Genomic DNA, 21,003 nt, shown 5'->3' with positions numbered 1-21,003 from the left:
ATTTTCTATCCAGCTGCTCTCCTATCAGACTTCATCTTTTTTAATTTTATTTTTTGTTTACCTCCCTCCATTCATTCACATGCTCATCTGAGAAGACTTAAGTTCTTCTAGCTTTGGACAATAACTGCTTTTAGAAACTTTAGTTACAAGAGAACAATTGCCCAAGATTCAGAATTTTTTAAAAATCAGAGCATGTGTATTATGTGACCAGTGTCTTGACCCTAACTTGGCTATGAGACTAAACCATTCCTCACTGCTCTGACATGCTGAGGAAATCATCCAAGGTAGGGGGAGGTGGATGCTCAGTTGTCGCATCAAAGGGAGCAGCATTGTTCTAGCAGCACCCATTCTTGGTTAAGCCTCGCACTGTTAGAGATCCAAGGTTGCATGATGTACTTTATGTTCATGTGGCTGGAGAACGGTATTGAATCTATAGCATCAGCAGAACACAAAATGTGATGTATTTTATGCATGTCAATAAAGGAATGACATGTTCTAGTGCTAAAGAGAAAAAATATATTAAAAAATAAAATTCAATGATTAACAGTAACTAAAGTGTATTAGTGATCATTGTCTCTTACATTGGTCATGATTTATGACTTCGATTTTACTAAAGTCATAAACCTGTCTTACATAAAAATATACAGACTTACATTTCATATGTATAAAGACTAGTAGTGTAATAAAACAACTTGATCAAAAGTCTTTGTGTCTTTACAATGAATGACAGCAAAATAGAGACCGATCTATTAGAAAAGATAATAGAGCCCTGGCTCGTGTGGCTCAGTGGATTGAGTGCTGGATTGCAAACCAAAGGGTCACTGGTTCGATTCTCAGTCAGGGCATGTGTCTGGGTTGTAGGCCAGGTCCCAGAAGGGACCGCACAAGAGGCAACCACACACTGATGCGTCTCTCCCTTTCTTTCTCCCTCCCTCCCCTTCTCTAAAAATAAATGAATAAAATCTTTTAAAAAGGTAGTAGAGAATAAGCAAGTTCAGTTTTACTTAAGAACTGATTAGCTAGCAAACTAAGACTCTTGTTTAGTTCACCAGGTTATAATTCCTCTCCTTTAACAGTCTAAGACATTTTACAGCATAGTACTTGAATAAACCAAGTACTTCTGAGTGATTTACTTCATAGTACTCCTTAATTTAAACTGATTTTCTTTTTAAAGGGAGATTCATATTTCTGATTTAATATCTTTCTCAAGGGTAAGGATTGTATTATTCTGTACATTTCTCACTGTATGTCTTCTTTTGATAAGGTCAAGTGAAATGCTTACTAATATATATGAGGTATTTTGGGGAATTGTGTATGTATAAAAAGGATATGCATGTTTTAAAAACCTGTATTTTAAAATAACTGAGAAAAATTTTGTGTGTATTTTTATGAATAATACAAAAATATTAATAATTCATATTTTGAAGGGTCAATATGGTGATATTAACATTTTTGCATACTAATGATTAAGTTTCAAGACTTTACCTACCCCTTTAAATGAAGAAAAAATAAGTTTAGTCAACTGCAATATTTTCCCTAGTTTATTTTTTGCGAAAATATTTTTCAGGCCTGCAGTTGCTAGAAAATGGCAGGGGGGAAACCCTCAATTTACTTATGATTAGATATTTTAAGGGCAATATGAAATTTAAAAGGGCTAACTTTTTATTCTTCTACCTACAGTTTGGAATTGAAACAGAGCCAATTCCAGAAGATATTGAAGATCCCAAAGCCTACAGGTCTGAGCTTTTGCAAAACAAACTCAACATTTTATAGAAATTGATTAAGCTAAATGAATCACCAAATAGTTAAGTGCTAATTTTCTCTTTGCTGTTTCTGTATCTTAATTTGTTATGCTTTTAAATTTCTGTTTTCAGTATAGAGAATGCCAGAAAAAAAAGAGAACATGACAAGCTAATGAAAGAAGTGGAAGAAATAAAGGCCAGGAAGAGAGAACAACTCAGAGCTTTGAGGAATCAATTTCAGAAATTACTAGAAATGAATGAAGAATTACCAAAGCATATGCAGTTTAAACGGACAGTAAGTCAAAAATAAGTTTGACTTTAACGTTAACATATGCTATTTCTGGTTTGAGACTAGTACTGTTTGGCCAATAAGTAGGAACACTTAAAATCATCTTTAAGCGTCTCTTTATCTGGCCAGTGTGTTGGCAGCAACTGAACTACTGTAGAACTGGTCACAGAACTTAGTTTAGATGCAGAAGAACCCTTAATACAGAGTTTACTTCTGGATTTAGCTACCTTACCTTTTTTTGGTAACAAGATAACATATAAATATAAGTTTGAATCTGGTTATCAACTCTTATCATATGTAGTCAAGATATCTAGCAATTGAATATTGAACTATTGGATACATAATTTGATTCTCCGTAGTTCTATTTCTAGAATTCATCAGATCTGTTGAAAAGATAGTACCTGCTTTACCCACAAAATTTCTGAAAGATGACTTAGTTTATTTTTTTAGCTATAGGGGTGATCACTCAATTGTTTAAGCTAATTCTGTATTAATTTTTTTTCTATCTGCTAGTAATTTTTTTTCATTTTGTACTTCTTCCTAAATGGAAGTACTGTCAAGAGCCTAATCAAATAAAAACCCAGAATTTATCATCCTGACTATAACTGTGGTTTGTCCAGTCCCATAATTCTAGAGGCACTTATGCAATTTCATATAAAAATGCTTTGGCAAAATTATAATGGTTAACTCATATTGGCTTAAAGATGTTTATGCTCTTTTACTAAGAAAAAGGCAGACACTTGCAGAATGTGGATGACATAATTCAAAACAAAGAACAACTGAGGCAAGTTCTTTGCCTGAGCACATTGCACACGTCATTACTTACAACACAAGCACCTCTGGAAAGAAAAATTACCGTTTCCAATTTAGGGCGAATGAAGGCCCCGACAACATTCAGGAGTGAAAGTAAGAGACATGAGGCCTCTAAGTATAATTATGGGGAAAATAACCCCCTTGGTGAAGGATATTCAACCAGAACTTGATGTTAAGAAGATACCAAAACTTTTGCTGTCTTTCCTGGGTAGGGTCATATGGGAGGGGATGTTCAGCTAATGATCAACTGCCAGGAGCTTCTACCCTGTGCCCAGCTGGCAATGTAAAGTAGTTGCTTTGGGGAAAATGGAATATGTTTTTAAAGACTTTGTGAAGGGAGCTCTAGGCAGGTGGCTTGGTTGGTTGGAGCATCACCCCATACACCAAAAGGTCTGGGATTTGATTTTTGGTCAGGGCACATGCCTAGGCTGCAGGTTTGATCCCTGGTTGAGGTGCATACAAGAGGCAACCAGTTGATGCTTCTCTCTCACAGCAATATTTCTCTCTCTCCTCCCTAAAATCAATAAACTTATCCTTGGGTGAGGATTAAAGGAAATGTCAACTTTGTGAAAGGAGTATTTTTTAAAACTTTGTACACTCTAACTATTGTTCGCATTTATTATCTTTAATGTGAGAAAAATCATTTAGTATATGACTTTATTTGTATTATTGTTAATTATTTCTGAGAACTTTTTTCATTTTTTGTGGAAGATCAAAAGTATGTTATTTGTTTCTAGAATGGAAAGAGTTTATGATATGTGGGAGAGAGTAATGATGGTGCCTAAAATTGAGGACAAAACTTAAAAATCTGTATGTGTGGAATAGGATTGATAAAGTACACTGATAAAAGTACGCATTTTGATGAACAAATCTACCTATCTGCAGGATTTTGATATAGATTCTAAAATTCGTGCTGAGATCAACAGAAAAACAGTTCATAAAATTCAACAAGTGGAAAAGGAATTAGCTTGGGAAAAAGAGAAACATGAACTTGGCCTAAAGAAGCTACAAAATAGGTAGGATCCATATTTCTTGTGATTTAAGATGTTTGCCAGTATATATTTGAATAAAATAGTTCAAAGCGGCTTAATCAAAGTATTCAGATAAGAGGTCCCCTGAAATATGCACTAACTCTTAAAATCTCAAGGAATCCTCTTGTCACTGCTACTGATACCTTCCTGAGCTTTCTGACCACTCCTTCCTAGTTTAAATCTGAGAAATTTGTTTTACAAGTAGATATTTTACTGACCAGATTATGTAATACATACATTGTTTTTCACAATTATTTATTTATTTTATTTAACTAATACAATAGCGTGTAAATGTTAAAACACTAAAAATAAAATAGAACCAAAGGTCTCATAATGAAAGACTGCAACTTCCTGTCCAGTCCCTCTCATGTACCAATTTGACTTCTCAGGGAATATTAGTTTTCTATGCCTTTTTGAGATATAATTTACATACAGTAAAATGCATAAGTCTTAACAGCTTGATGAACTTTTACAGATGTATGAACACACATATCTGATACCCAGATTAAGGACATTTATAGCACTTCAGAAAGTTCCCTCATGATCCATCCCAGTAAAAATTTACTCTGCAAAAATGAATGTTTATCGCCACAGATTAGTTTTGTCTGAACTTCATAGGAATGAAGTGTCGCCATATGAACTCTTTGGTGTCTGGCTTCTTCCCCCGGTATCATGCCTAAGTTCAGCCACGTTGTTGCAGGTAGCAATCGCTCATTCTTTCTCATTGCTTTGCACTATTCTACTAAATGGTTACACCATAATTTATTCATTTAACTGTTGATGAATGGTTGAGTTGTTTCTTCTATTTTTTGGCTACTGTAAGTATTGGGGCTATGACTATTCCTGTGCATGTTTTTTGGTGGATATAAACGTGTTTTTGAACAGAAGTTTTTAATTTCAAAAAGTTCAATTTATCATTTTTTTTCAATTTGTTAATGTTTTTACTATCTCTTAGTGCTTTTATGCTATAATTAGGAATTTTTGTCTATTCACAATTTATGAAATAATTCTATGTTTTCTTCTAGAAGGTTTATTGTTTTGCCATTATCTACCTTGAATAATTTTAATGGGTGGTGTAAGATAGAGATCAACTCATAAATTCATAAGTAAGTGGGTCATGGTGGGTAGTCATACCCCAGGCATATAACTTTTTAGTAAAAGCCTTATTTTTGCCTTAAGCAAGCTCTGTCCATTGTTTCTTTCCATCTAGGTTAACATGCCTTTGAAACTCCCTCCTTCTATTTGTGACCACATTCAAGAAATCACTTAAAAAAAAAAAAGAAAGCACTTAATCTTAAACTGTGCTGTAATTTAATCCCTGCTTCACTTTCTCCCACTTTCACGTAATCCCTCCTTAAGCTCAAATGCATAAAAGAAACTGCAAACTGTTATTCTCTGAAGCATTTATTTCAGTTGTTGAGATCTTGCTTCCAGAAGTATCCTCTATTTGACTCAAACAAATGTTTGTAAAAATTAAAAGTAAAGAGATAGAGATCAAGTGTCATTTGTTTCTACATGGATATCCAATTGACCTAGCATCATTCGCTGAAACTATTCTTTCTTCTCTAGATTGTAGTGATGCTACAGTTAAGTGTGTATCTGTGGGTCTGATCCCGAACTCTTCATTCTGCTCCGCTGACCTATACATGCTGGTATCACATTGTCTTAATTATTCTTGACCTCCGATATTGTAAATCCCCTGGCCTTGTTCTTCATCTTCAATATTGTTTAGGTCCTTTGCATGCTAAGATTTTTTTATTGAAATTATATTGAATCTGTAGATCAACTTAGACATTAATAAACATTGAAAAATATTGAGTTTTTCAGTCCATAAACATGATATATCTTGAAAAGAATCCACTCTTAATGTTTCTTCTAGTGGTTGCAACCATACATCTAAATAGCATATTTCTATGAATTTATTACTAATCATTATTTATTGACTTCCTAGTATGATAGGTGAGGATTTGACTCACTTTAACGTGCTCATGCTTTTTTTAAAAACCTTTTTACATATAGAAAATATAATAACCACTTTAAAGTCCTTTTGTGCTAATTATACCATCTGTGCCATTTCTGGGTCTGTTTCTATTAATTGATATTTTTCTCTTTATTTTAGGTCATATTTTTCTTCTATTTTGCCTGCCTAAAATTTTTTGATTGTATGCCAGAAATTGTGAATTTTACATTGTGGGCGCTGGATGTTTTTTACATACTTTCACATATTCTTGACCTTTGTTCTGACATTTAGTGAAGTTATTTGAAAACAGCTTGATTTTTTGAGGCTTGCTTTTAATCTTTGTTAGGTGGGATCAGGCAGCCTTTGGTACAGAGCTAATTTTTCCTGCTACTAAGATAAAATTCTTCTGAGTACTCTACCTGTTTGTCCCATGTATTATAAGGCTTGTGAAAACATAAGCTATTCCAACCTGTGTGGGGGTCTGAGGATTGTTCTACCTGCTTCCTTCTGGTGTTTCTTTCCCCAGCCTCAGGTAGACTCCTCACATTTATGTGCCGTTCAGGACTCACCTGAGGCTGGAAGGGAGCCCTTTGCAGATCTCCAGAGCTCCCTCTCTATGCAGCAGTCTCCTCGCAGGTACTCTGCCCTGTGAATTATGGTATTTCTTACTTAGCATCAAAGTAACAAATATTTGAATTCTTGGATAATATTAGAATATATAAATCCCCAAATTATATCTAGAGTGCTACCCACCAAGAGATGAAATTAAGAAGTTCTTCTTAGGAAGAACTCTAAATATAGTATATCCTATGTTTGACTTTAATATTTATAATATATTTGTAAATATATATGGGAAATATGAATCTTTCACAAACTCAGGTATATAGGCAATATTGCTAGTTTTTATTTTATTTAAACTAGCTTAAATTTGACTCTGGGCTCCTATTCTATCAGGTTGATAAGAAAGTCATTTTTAGTACCAGTGAGGCTCATTGCCCCAGCCTGCCTGCTTTTTTTCAGTCTTTGAATCTATGGATTCTGTGCTCCGCTGGAGCGGGCAGTCTTTGGTAAGGTTACCAGGATTCAACACACTTGTTGCCATCATCCTCGAGGCCTTGTGTCTCTGGAGATGCTGTCAGAAGCAAAGAACAAGTGCCCACAATTCTAGGACCCAATTTGCCCAGTTGAGCTCCATGTCAGCTGGGACCTCTTCCTCACCACTCTCCTTGCCCTCAAATACCTGTTTCCTTAACTCCCTGTTTTCCCACCCTGGTCCAGGCCTGAGCCTCCATAGCTTGGTGTCTTCAAAAAACGTATGGAGGGAAATAATAAGAACCTAGCTCTCTGACTGGAATTGGGCAGAGGATAAATTGTACCATTGAGTAACCTGGGTATTACCAGGGTTTTCATCTTCACCAGTCTAGTAGGCCAAATATAATAACTCTTGGTTGAATAACTTACATTATGTTGATTATTGATGAAGTTGAGCATGTTTTCACGGGTCTATAGTTCATCTATCTTTATTGTTAGAATTGCCTATTTAGATTCCTTTTTTTCATTTTTCTTGGAGTTCTGTTTGTTTCCCCCCTCATTTTTAGTTATAGTCTCTATTTCTGTAAGTATTTGCCTTTTGTTATACACATTGTAACCACTTTCTCCTACTCTGCCATTTGCCTTAAACTTTGTTCACATTTTTCTAACTGCAGAAGTTTTAAATTTTGATGTGATCAAAAGTATCCTTTATTTCCTTCATGTTATCGGGGCCTCATGAAAAGACTGAAATTTAATGAATGAAAAAACTCTCATGGGCAAGAAGTTAAAGGGAATAAGTCTTATAGAGATGAGAAAGATACTATGCTATGAGATAAAAGGGAAAAATAAAAAGAAATAGTAAGCCATTTTAAAAGGAGAAATAAAAGGATTGAGTCAAAAAACAATGAGAGAGGCAAACAAGCTAGGAATAATTATTATGTACATAAAAAGTTAAATTCTAAAATGAAAACATGGGATAATTATGAATAAGTGCTAAAAATAGCAACAATTCAACTGATGAAGAAGAATTTTTAGAAGATAAATCTCACCCTGGCTGGGTGTCTCAGTGGTTTGAGCATCATCCCATACACCAAAGGGGCCCAGATTTGACTCCCAGTGAGGACACGTGCCTCGGGTGAGGATTCCATCCCCAGTCAGGGAGTGTATGACAGGCAACTGGTCAATGTTTCTCTCTCACATTGATGTTTCTCTCTCTCCCTCCCTCCCTTCCTCTCTAAATCTCTGAAATCAACATGTATGTCCTTAGGTGAGGATTAAAGAAAAAAAAAAGATAAATCTTTGTGGGCTGTATGAAAAAGGGGAACTAGAAAGTGGTATAAATTTCTGAGCTTAAGGTTTCTTATAGAGGCAAATAGAGTAATATGATATATATGAGATATATGGCATATATCAGCTCTATTTATATTTAAAATATATAATATATGAGATGTAAATAACATGGGAAATATGTATATAATATGAGTAGACAGAGGGGTAGATTGCAATTTCTTAGTTTGAGATGATCCTTTTACCATTAAACTATAGTCAACTCGAAAAATTTTAAATTTTTCTAGACATTGCCAAAACAGTAATATTATACTAATTAATAATGGGTTGTTTAATATTTATATTAGAAAGAAATTTCTACTTGCTGTACTTGCTCTTCAACCAAATCCTATCTGACTTCCATCACAACCTTGTTGGTATATGCATGATTAAATTTTGGATCAAGTACAATATAATATTATTTAAAACACAATGTATTGTGGTCTTATTTTATTACTTAAAAATCATGTAGAATGATTAAAATGGTGATTAGTGAAGACCCTTTTTTTTACAGGTTTCGTGACTCATTGGAAAGTGATACCATCGTGGTTCATGCCATACAGAGTGATCACAAGATATCCTCCTACAGGCTTGTGAAGCCCTCTAAGTACTCCCGATTCAAACGGGCCAGTCAGTCAGAGAGACGAGCAAGCAAACTGGAGAGATTTGAAAAAGAGGGAATTGGAAGAAAGGATAGCCAGAAAGATACAGGTAACCTAAATGACAAGAAGGCTTTTAAATCCTCATTTTTTAAGATTTCAAAACCAAATTGTATTTTTGTAGGTAGAACATTGGAATACTTTTTGGTGGCTTGAGCTCAATCTCTTTTCTCCTGTCCTTTATTTCTTTGGAATATATAATCTAAAGAACTTTGAATGGTTGAGATTGAGAGGCCAAGTTTCTCCAGAAAATGCTCCACCCTAACTTTCCTATTTGATACAGGCCGCTAAAGAAAACTCACCTTGGTCATGTGACTGAGAGGATAAGAGTACCCAAAGCTGCTTTTTTTTTTTAACTTCCTGTTTTCTACTTATTCTTAAATCTAGGATTTCCCCAGATGCTAGTTTCCAGGCATTATTTCTTCCCACCCCAGATTCCTGACTCCACCTCAGAGTGTGGGGCTAGAACACAGTATTTCAAACTATTTTCCGGGAGCTTGTGCTTTGAAAAGAATGATGAGCTGAGGATACAGGTGTGAAAATAGGACATGTAATTCCTGCGAACTGCCTCTTGTAACTGCCCACAGGATGACTGCAGAACCTCGATGGAGGACAAGCATTCAGGGAATGGCGTGGAGAGCCCAGTCAAGAACAAATTAAGGGCTTTGTAGCCTGGCCAGGTCTGAGCTAGTGCCCGGGATACAGAGTTGACATTAAAGCTGGTTTATCCTCTTCATGGAAAAATCTTTAACAGCTCTTTTCTGCCTCTAGGATAAATTCTGAAACCGTTATCCCAGTATTTTATTCCACAATGTACCCCTATTATTTTCCCTATTAATGATGTGTCCTTGTTACTGTTCAACTTGTATTTTTAGCCTATTGTCCTGTTTGCTGCTCCCTAATTATGCCTGGTGCTTGCATAGCCAGGCTCCTGCTAGAGTGACCAATTCACTCTTCCCTTTGAATTCTACCAGTTTATGGGGATCCAGGTTGAATTACATTAAAAAATAAATAAATAAAGCCTTCCATGACCATCAGCCTACTTTAAACTCTTCCTTTTCCATACTATTATATATTTGAAATATGACATGATGAGTGAGGTATAGCTACATGGCCATCTCATTAACTTTTTTCATGTATCTCTAATGTACATCTCTATGTAGCTGAAACATGAATTGAGATACTTACTGATAAGGCCAATAACTTTTTCCCCCAGAGGAGGCAGATTTTATTGATGTTATCTCCAGAAACCAAAAAGACCATGTACCCACTTTCAGTCACCCCCTATCCCTCCAGAATCTCACATTGTTTTACTTGGGGAAGGGAAATAAGTTGTCTTTTGGTTTTCTAAAGCCCTAGAGTCTCTCTTCCCTGTGTAGTCTTAGAAATTCAGTATCAGTGCTGTTTTGTTGTTGTTTCTCAGCAGTGCTTGCTGCATCTACATAGTAACAACGGGTGAGGGAGTGTGAGGGATGCACAGGAATACAGCAGTGTAGTGTATCAAGCAGCCCTTTGTCCAGCTTCAGTGGCTTGATCCTTCATTAGTTGCATTTCTCTTTATGCTGTATCATACCTTTCTGAATCACATCCAAGATTTCCACTGCCAGCTGTAGACCCAGTCCCAGAGCCACGAGTTGAATTAGTCTCATGGGTATGTTAGTGGTCTGCAAAGGCTTAAAGCAACTGGTCAGACATATTTTGCCACCCCCATACATCTTTTCTATTTTCCCATCCAGTTCAAGGGCTACAGTTTCTGGGGCACCAGTGGGACATGTGATAATTTGGATTGTCAAACTCATATTTGAGGGGATCCTGTGTGTACCAGTATTTTCCACACCACCAAGTCCTGTCCTTGTTGGACTGTAGTCTGAACCAGTCATTGTCCACATTCTTGTTTTCCACATACCGGATAAGAGACTGACATTCCCGTTGAGTCACTGCTCCCACAGCTCCTGACCTCGAGTGCACTGGTAGTTTTCAGCAATGGGATCTCAGACATGGAATGCTATGTAGCCTTGCCCATCATCTTGAACAAGGGCCTAAAGCCAGGAACTTTAAAATTATAGATTTGATTGTATGTTTCTGATCAGTTTTTAAGTTGCCCACAGACCACTGCAGTTGGTATATGTCACCTCGAATGCTACATCGCAAATAGGACTCATTTGCTTTTCCCTTCCCCTGCTCTTATATCACAAACACTCCTTCCCAGCTTCTCAATATATATGGCAGTGGTCCATCATTATTTAATCTCACTGTCTACTAGTTTAATATATATGTCTTGTCTTCCCACTTTTCAATAAGGTTCTTAAAAGCAAATATCATAACTTAGATCTCTTTATTTTGATATTTGAAGTACTAATTATGGGGTTGAATTCATGCTAGTTGCTTAATAACTACTGTGATTTATAGATTCATTATATTTTCTGGATTTAAAAAAAATGATAGGTTGAAAAAACTATTTGAGAATTTCATTTTGATATTTCAAAAAGACTGAAAAAAATGTTGACTGTCTGTACAGGTGGGAGTATTATTGTGCAAGAAGAATCAGTTATAGAAAAAGGGAAGCTATTTCGGCCTAGAACCCTAAGTCAAATCATGGTGGAAAATCAAATTGAGAAAACAAAGAAACTTGTATTAAAAGCTGAAAGGGCACGGCAAAAGATTCAGCAGCGAAAAAAACAATGGGAGGAACTGTAAGTTTTTATGTAAACTTTTAACATGAGTCTTAAAATATCTTTACTTTTTCAAGGTTTTATTTATTTATTTTTTAGAGAGAGGGGAAGGGAGGGAGAAAGAGAGGGAGAGAAACATCAATGTGTGGTTGCCTCTCACGTGGCCCCCCTGGGGACCTGGCCTGCAACCCAGGCATGTGTCCTGACTGGGAATTGAACCAGTGACCCTTTGGTTCGCAGCCCATGCTCAATCCACTAAGCTACACCAACCAGGTCTAAAATATCTTTAACAATGTCAATAAATATAAAAACTTTTTATTTAAAGAAAGAAGTGAAAGAAATTCTGAGATGGAGATCTTGGAAACAGGTCAGCTGGATCTTTCAGGGTGGTGATACCTTGGTGGAACTTCTATGATCTAAGAGTTTCGGGACCGGGAATCCCATTTTACTGATATACTCAGAGGGACTTTTAAGGGTTAAGAAATACTTTTTATCCCAACATCAAGAAAATATTCTCCTGATGTTCTTCTAACATCTTACAGTTTTAGCTGTTACCTGTTGGTCTCTAACCATCTGAAATTAACTTTAAAAATCTAGTACGAAGTACTTATATTTGACAAGCACGCACTTTCATTTGTTTATTTGCCACCTATGTATCTTTGGCAAAATGTCACTTCATGTGTTTTGCTCATGTTCAAATAAGATGTTAGCTATTTAAGTGTTGAGATTTGAGATTAAAAAAATATTCTACAGACTAGTCCTCTGTCAGATATGATGTTTTCAAATATTTTCTCCTCGTCTGGAGCTTGTCTTTTCATTCTCTTAACAGGGTCATCTGCAAAGCAAAACTTTTTGATTTTGTTGAATGCAATTTATCAGTTTTTCCTTATGTGAATTTTGGTTTTGGTGTCAAGTTTAAGAATCCTGCCTAACACTAGGTCCCAAAGATTTTCTTCTGTTTTCATAAAAGTTTTGTAGTTTTACACCATATTTTTAAGTCTGTGATGCATTTGATGTTCATTTTTGTATAAGGTGTGAGATTTATGTTTGCCTTTATTATTATTTTCTTTTTTGCCTGTTGATGTCCAATTGCTCTATCATCTTTTGTTGAAAAGCCTCTATTTCCTCCATTGAATTGCTTTTGTACTTTCATCAAAAATCATCTGGGCATATTGGTGTTGGTCAATTTTCCCTGTTCACTTTCTGATCCAATGATTTTTGTGTCCCTTTCCCAACACACACATCTGGATTACTATGGCTATGTAATAGGTCTTGGAAATGGATAGACCAATTTCTCTCATTTTGTTCTTCTTTTTCAAAATTATTTTAGCTATTCTAGTAACTTTGATTTTTCATATAAATTTTAGAATAATCTTGCCTGTGCTTATAAAAAATCTTGCAGAAATTATGATAGGAATTGTGTTAAAATTGGAGAAAATTGGCATATTTATTATGAATCTTTTAATCCATGGACATGGTATGACTCTCCATTTATTTAGATCTTTGATTTCTTTCATCTTTTTTGTTGTTTTTCATTATAAAAGTATTACACATATTTTGTTAGCTATACATATAAATATTTAATTTTTGACTACTGTAAATAGTATTGTGCTTCTAATTCTGGTGTCTGTGTGCTCACGTGCATTGCTAGTATAGACATACAGTTGATTTTTGTGTTTGTTTGGGTACTGTGACCTTGCTGCACCAAAAGGGGTTTTTGGGGTGGGGGTATTCCTTGGGATTTTCTGTGTAGACTATCATGTCATCTGTAAATAGGGACAGTTTTATTTCTTCTTATTTAATATCTTCACTTCTTATTTCCTTTTTTTTTTTTGCACTGGCTAGAACTATCAGTACTATATTGAAATAGAACAAAGAGAGCTGGCATCTATATCTATTCCTCATCTTAGTGGGAAAGTGTTTAGTATTCAAAGAGTGTGACTGTTTTCATCTGTTTACTTCAGCCCACCTATATTGCTTTTTTGAGGTTAATGTATTATTGACAGCATATAGTTGGGTTATGTTTTTTAATTCACTCTGTCAATCTCAGTTCTTTAATTGATATATTTAAGTCATTTATACTTAATGTAATTATTGTATTTGAAGCTTATATTCTCTATTTTATATTTCATTTTCTATTTGTTCTCTATCTTTTTTGTTTTTCTGTTTTTTCCTGCTGTCTATGACTTAGTTGAATATTTTAGAATTCCAGCATGATTGTCCATAGTGTTTTCAGTATATTGCTTTGTGTAGGTGTTTTAGTATTTGCTCTAGGTATTACATTACGTATACACAACTTAATACAGTGTACTAATGTTGACATTTTATCATTTTGAATGAAGTAGAAACTTGCCCCTTCATTTCCCCTGTTCATAATATAATTGTATAAACATTTCCTCTACATATATTTTAAAACACAGAAATGTTATTGTTTTCCTTTAATCATCAAAGATAGCAGACAATAAAAGTAAAATGTATTTGCCAATATTTTTGCTTTTACCATTTTAATTACTTCCTGTTTGCTGTTCCTAGCTTCCTTTTATTTTTTAATTTTTATTTAGAGAACATTTTAAAGCCATTCTTTTATGGTACGTATGCTGGTGACGAATTCTGTTAGTTTTTCTTCATCTAAGAATGGTTTGATTTCCCCTCCTACTGTACACAGAATTCTGTGTTAACAGCTCTTATTTTCAGCATGTAAAAAATATTGTGCTTCTTCCTGCTGGCCTCCATGGTTTCTTATGATTTGTCTGCTGCCATTGAAATTGTTTGCCTTCCTACATAAGGTGTTGTTTTTCTCTTGCTGCCTTCAAGACTTTTTCTCCCTTGTCTTTATTTTTTGGAAGTTTTACTCTGCTGTGTCTTGGTGTAGTTTTCTTTAAATTTATTCTTTGTTGGATCCATTGAACTTCTTGAATCTGTATGCCTGTGTCTCCTGCCAACTTTGGGGAAGTCTTCAGTCATTCATTATTTATTATAGTTCTTTTGAAGTCTTTTCCTCCTTTTCTTCTCCTCCTGGGACTCCAGTGACACAAATATTAGATCCCTGAAGCTCTGTGTGTCTTGTTGATGCTGTTGTTTGTTTACTTGTTTGTTTCTGGTGTCTTTTCTTTCTGCTGTTCAGATTGGGTAATATTCCATCTTCAAGTTCACTGATTCTTTCCTCTCCCTCTTCCATCCTGGTATTGAGCCCATCCTTTGAGTTTTATTTGGGTTACTTTATTTTTCAGTTATAAATTTCTTCTTGGTTCTTCTTTATATCTTCCATTGCTTTCTGAGATTTTTCTCTCATTTGTTTTAAGCATCTTCCTAATTATTTGCTGAAACACTTTATGATGGCTGCTTAAAATCCTTGTTAGATCATTTTAATGTTCTAAACTTTGGATTGGCACCTGGCAATTATATTTTCTCATTTAAGTTGAGGTCATCCTGATTCTTGGTATGACCTCATACTAAGAATCAGGTGATTTTTTATTAAAATCTGGACCTTTTGGGTATTTTGAGACTCTAGATCTTATTTATGTATTGTTTTAGCAGGATTTCTCTCACTTGAGCAGGATAAGGAGGATGCCATCTCATTATGAGTGTAGAAGCCTAGGTTACCCAACTTTCCCCAACTGACACCTGAGGAAGGAAGAGGTGACTTGCTGGTCAAGAGTTGGAGTTCCAGATCCCATTAGGCTCTCATTAATACCACTTTACTCTTCAGTTGGCCTCCACTGATACTGTGGAAGGGGTGAAAGTCATCACTTTCAAACAGACGTCCTCAAACACTACCTCAGCAGGCAGGGATGGATCATCTCGTTACTGCTACAGGCGGTTGAAGTTCAAGCTATCCTATGGGGTCACTACTGACACGGTATGGCTTATTACCTCACTATGGGGATAAGAGTGCTGGTTCTCAGGACTCACCTTCTCTAAAGCCAACTGTGGAGGGGTTGTTTTGCCTTGTTAAAGCCAGGTAATGGTAGAAATCTAAATTCCCCATTTGGCCTTTGCTGGCATGGGTGGAGGTGTGGTCACAGTTTTTTTCTGTGGTGTTTGGCTGGAATAGAACACTTACTGTCTAGAAGTTTTCTGTCTTGCTATTCTGCTCCTTTCTTAATTATTTAACTAGAGAAAGCAGGATTTTGTTTAGTTTTTGTTGTCTAAAACTATTGGTGTTTCTATGTTGCTGTTTTTTTTAATTGTAGTTGAGATACAATCTTATATTAGTCTCAGGCACACAACATAGTGATTTGACACTTATATACCTTACAAAGTGATCAACATGACAAGTCTAGTAACCTTCCATCACTTTACAAAGTTATTACACTATTATTAACCATGTTCCCTATGCTATACCTTACATCCTGTGGCTTATTTGATTTGTAACTGGAAATTTGTACCTTTTAATTCCCTTCACCTTATTCACCCATCCCCAACTCCCTTCCCATCTTGAGTTGCTGTTTTCTTTGGCTTCAAGTCTGAGATATGTGAGGCAGAAATAAAATCTAGAAAACGTACCATCATATCCTTTTTTGGGTACCAAGGTTCTCTGTGGTCTGCCTTCTTCTTTCCACATTTCAGAATCTTACATTTGTTTTGTATATGAGGTCTGTCCAGAAGGTATCCAGCAATGTAATATGAAAAATAGAGACATTTATTGAAAAAGGTACAAGATACAAGAAACATTGTACATGCTTGTATATATGCGTAACCCATAGACAAAGACAACAGTGTGGTGATGGCTAGAGGGAAGGGGGCAGGGGGTGCAGGGTATGGGTGGGGATGGGCAAAAGGGGGAAAATGGGGACATCTGTAATAGTGTCAACAATGAAAATAAAGTAAAAAAATAAATTATAAGTCAACTTAAAAAAAATGCTTGAACTCTATAGACAAATAACATCACTGATTAAGAATTATACTTTTGCTTCATGACTGAATAGATTATATACCTGTAATAAAGTAGACAAATTAGAGTTTATTGTTATTTTTGTGGCTGGGTAATTCATTTGTCTCACAGATACAAGAGTAAACCTGCTGATGACTATGAAGATCCCAAAGATGTTCAAGCCATCAAAGAGGCTCAGGTGTATATGGGAGACTTCAATCTGAAGACAGCCCCAGACTATAAGATACCCGAGCACATGAGAATAAATGCTGCCAAGAAAGAAGAGGAACTGGGACAGCTGGACACTATGGTACTTACCCACAGCTTATACAACAGTGAGAGGCACCTGGGTTTTTAACTGAATTCTGCTAAAACCACCCATTTCACTATAGGTTCATAATGACATAGTCATAGAAATTTAGAAGTGCAAAAGACCTTTATGTTTATGTTTATGTTTATGTTTATGTTTATGTAGGCTCAGTTCCCTCATTTGTAGAAAGGGGGCATTATTCTAGATAATCAAAAATACTGGTGGGAGTTTTTTTTAATTGATTTAATCTTCTCACACTAATAATTAGTCTATTCAAATTTTTGATTTCTTCTTGATTCACACTTGGAAGATTGTACATGTCTAGGAATTTATTCATTTCTTCTAGGTTGTCCAATTGGTTGTTGTATAATTGTCAATAGTAGTCTCTTGTTAATAGTGTTTCTGTGGTATCAGTTGTAACTTCTGTTTTATTTTCTATTTTTCTTGGTGAGCATAGCTAAAGGTTTGTCAATTTTGTTTATATTTTTAAAGATCCAGCTCTAAGTTTCATTGATCTTTTGTATTGTTTTTTAGTCTCTGTTGTATTTAATTCTACCCTGATTTTTATGAACTTCCTTCTTAGATATACTCTTTTGCATCCCATACATTTTGAAATGTTGTATATCCAGTTTCATTTGTCTCCATGTATTTTTTGATCCCCCCATTAATTTCTTCACTGATGTTGTTGAATAGCATATTACTTAATCTCCACATATTTGTGATTTTTCGTTTTCTTACTGCAATTGATTTCTACCATTGTGATTGGAAAAGATGCTTGATGAGATGTGAATCTTCTTAAATTATGGAGACTTATTTTGTGGCCTAACATGTGATGTATCCTGTACAGTGTTCTATGTGCACTTGAAAAGAATGTGTATTTTTACTGCATTTGGATAGAATGTTCTATATATATCTATTAAGTGCATCTAGTCTAATGTGTTGTTTAAAACTGATGTTTCCATATTGATTTTCTGTTTGAATTATGTAGCAGGGGTGTCCAACCTGCAGCCCATGGGCCACATGCTTCCCAGGATTGCTATGAATGGGGCCCAACACAAAACCGTACATTTACTTAAAACAGTATGAGATTTTTTTGTGATTACGTGTCGCAATGTATTTAATGTGTGGCTCAATACAACTCTTCTTCTTCCTGTGTGGCCCAGAGAGGCCAAAAGGATACCACTGAGTCATTGATAGAAGTAGGCTATTAAGGTCTCTTACCATTATTATGTGCTATCAATTTCTCCTTTTATGTCTGTTAATATTTGCTTTATATATTTTGGTGCTTCTAAATTTGTGCATAAGTTTTACAAATGTTATATTTTCCTGTTGGATTGGCTCCCTTTATCGTTATGTAATGCCTTTATTTACCTTTTATTATAATCTTTGTTTCAAAAGTCTGTTTTGTCTGATATAAGTATAGCTACACCTGCTTTCTTTTTGTTTCTGTCTGCATATCTTTTTCCATCCCTTCACTTTCAATCTGTGTGAGTTCTTAGATCTGAAGTGAGTCTCCTATAGGAAGTGTATAGATGAGTCTTGTTTTTTTTATCCATTCAGTCATTCTTTGTGTTTTTGATTGGGGAATTTAGCCCATTTACTTTTAAAGTAATTATTGATAGATAGTGCTTATTACCACTCTGTTCACTGTTTTCTGGACATCTTTGTAGTTCTTCTTTGTTCTTCTCTTCTTCTCTTCCCTTGTGGTTTGATGGCTTTCCTTAGTGTTATGTTTAGATTTCCTTCTCATTATCTTTTGTATATCTACTGTAGGTTTTTGCTTTGTGATTACTCTGAGGTTCCCATATAACAGTATATATATATCTCCACATGTACTAGGATATATATGTATGGCATGTGATGTATCTTGTAGAATGTTCTATGTGCACTTGAAAAGAATGTATATCAGTGTATTTTAAGTTGATAGCAACTTAAGTTTGAATACATTCTAAAAACTCTACATTTTGCCCCGGCTGGTGTGGCTCAGTGGGTTGAGTGCCCGACTATGAACCAAAAAGTCATGGGTTCAATTCCCAGGCAGGGCACATGCCTGGGTTGTTGGCCAGGTCCCAGCTGGGGGTGTGCAAGAGGCAACCAGTTGATGTTTTTCTCTCACATCAATATTTCTCTCCTACCCTTCCTCTTATTCTAAAAAATAAATAAATAAGTGAATCTTTTTTAAAAACAATAAAATAAAAGCTCTACTTTTTATCCCTCCCTCCACATTTTATATTTTTGTTGTCATTTTTTGCATTTTTTCATTTTGTGTATCCATGACTATTTATTGTAGTTATAGCTAATTTTACTACTTTGTCCTTTATCCTTCATGCTACCTTTATACGTGGTTAATCTATTACCTATATTTGACTCTATCAGTGAGATTTTTACTTTCATACATTTTCTTAAAGAAGTCCCTTTAGCATTTCTGGCAAAGCCACTTTAATGGTGATGAACTCATTTAGCTTATCTCATCTGGGGAGCTGTTTTTCTCTCCCTTAATTCTGAGTTTTAACCTTGCTGGGTAGAGTTTTAGTTGGAAGTTTTTTTCTTTCAGCGCTTGGCATATGCCATACTACTATCTTCTGGTCTCCAAAAGATTTCTGCTGAGAAATCATTTGATAGTCTTATGGGAGTTCTCTTGTACATAATAAGTTGTTTTTCACTGTTGTTTTTAAGATTTTTAAAATTTTAGTTATAATGTATCTTGGTATGGATCTCTTTTTGAACTCTCTGTGCTTCCTAGACCTGATGTCTGCTTCCTTCCCCAGGTTAGGGAAATTTTCAGCCATTATTTCTTCAGATAAGTTTTCTGCCCCATTCTCTCTTTTTTCTTTCTTCGACTTCTGTAATGTTAATGTTATTCCACTTGATGTTGTCCCATAGGTCCCTTAAGCTGTTTCACCTTTTAAAAGTCTTCTCTTTTTTTTTTTCTGCTCTGTTTGAGTGAGTCCTACTCCCTTATTTTCCAGGTCAATGATTTGTTTTTCTGCTTCACCTAGTCTGCTGTTGAATCCTTCTAGTATATTTTACATCTATTTTATTCTTCAGCTCTGTACTTTTGTTTGGTACTTTCTTATATTTTTTTATTGCTTTGTTGAAGTTCTCACTTCATTCATCCATTTTTCTCCCAGGTTCAGTGGGTATCTTTATGGTCATTACTTTTAACTCTTTATCATTTATGTTCCTTATCTACATTTCATAAAGGATTTTCTCTGGGGCTCAATTTGCTTCTTTATTTGAAACATGGTCCTCTATTCCCTCATTTTGTGTGTGTGTCTCTCTGTTTGTTTCTATGTCTTAGGCAAAACAGCTACCTCTTCCAATCTTGAAGGACTGGTTTTGTATAAGCAATGTACCTTAAGTCCAACCTTGCCCTAACTCTTCATCATCTCTCAAATCTTTGTGATTGTCTAAGCAGACTGATTTATTCTTGATAGGTCCCAGTTGTTGAGGGCATGACAAGACCTGTCAATATTTCAAAGGGAGTATCTCAGCACCTAGATTCAGGCTGATTGGAAGTCAGACCCTTAGAAGCACCTTTTAAAGTAGCAAATATATATAAAAAAATAAAGTAGCAAATATATACAGTCCTGTGAGACTGCACTCCTGACCCCTGCTGGCCTCCAGGTCAGGCTATTTGGAGGGGTCTTTTTGGTGACAGTTGCATAAATCAGGGCTCCAGATGAATGTGTAAGCTCCTTTCTTGGAACAACCGATAAGCTGCAGTGAGGCCAAGGGAGAGCACAAAGATAGTGCTCCCCAACTTGTGTTCCCTGAAAGCTTCTTTGTAACCTCTAGATGTGTGGTAAACCTAAAGCCTGCCCCTTAGGCTGATGCTTCAGGACAAGTAAATAGGCCTTTTCACATGAAGACTGGCGAGATGTTTTAATCAACTATCTGTGCCAAACCCTGGGGGCTGGCAGCTTGCCAAGAACTCTCTCTCTGAATATTTCAGTCCTATGGGGCCTAACATCACAGTCCCTTGTGGCCACCACCATTGCCAGGTGCTTATGTTGTATCCCCTGTTGGACTACATTCACCTGCTGATCTCAGAGGGGCTGCAGGAGGGTACATGAGCAGGTAAGCCTGCTGACTTCAGGCAGGCTGCAGGAGTGCATGGGGGTGGGACAGCCCATAGGTGCCAGAAAGTAGAGGGAGCACAAAAATGCACCTGTCAGCATCAGTGCTAGCAAGGTGGACTTAAGTGCGAAAGTGGCACCCAACAGCGTCTTTATCCCTAGAGAAAGTGCCAGGAGACACATCAAAATTAGCTAATGAATCTCCTTCACATATGGT

At 35.8% G+C, this 21,003-nt stretch overlaps 1 protein-coding gene and 1 pseudogene across 3 annotated transcripts in view; one reads left to right on the top strand and one right to left on the bottom strand.

Moving 5' to 3' along the window:
- Positions 1–21,003, top strand: part of CFAP44 (cilia and flagella associated protein 44) — a 117,032-nt gene that overhangs the window by 72,606 nt on the left and 23,423 nt on the right. For all 3 annotated transcript variants that reach the window (XM_024578109.3, XM_045185778.2, XM_045185779.2), the window contains 6 exons: positions 1,681–1,736; positions 1,875–2,037; positions 3,730–3,860; positions 8,708–8,904; positions 11,371–11,545; positions 16,530–16,707. In XM_024578109.3, the coding sequence (XP_024433877.2) occupies positions 1,681–1,736; positions 1,875–2,037; positions 3,730–3,860; positions 8,708–8,904; positions 11,371–11,545; positions 16,530–16,707 (900 nt within the window). The remainder of the gene's footprint in view (positions 1–1,680; positions 1,737–1,874; positions 2,038–3,729; positions 3,861–8,707; positions 8,905–11,370; positions 11,546–16,529; positions 16,708–21,003) is intronic.
- LOC112320605 (ubiquitin-fold modifier-conjugating enzyme 1 pseudogene) lies at positions 10,394–10,878 on the bottom strand (annotated as a pseudogene).

The sequence above is a fragment of the Desmodus rotundus genome, chromosome 2 (genome assembly GCF_022682495.2).
Source record: "Desmodus rotundus isolate HL8 chromosome 2, HLdesRot8A.1, whole genome shotgun sequence".
Classification (NCBI taxonomy): Eukaryota; Metazoa; Chordata; class Mammalia; order Chiroptera; family Phyllostomidae; genus Desmodus; species Desmodus rotundus.
Note: the sequence above shows the minus strand (reverse complement) of the source record. Positions and strands in the feature narration are given on the sequence as shown.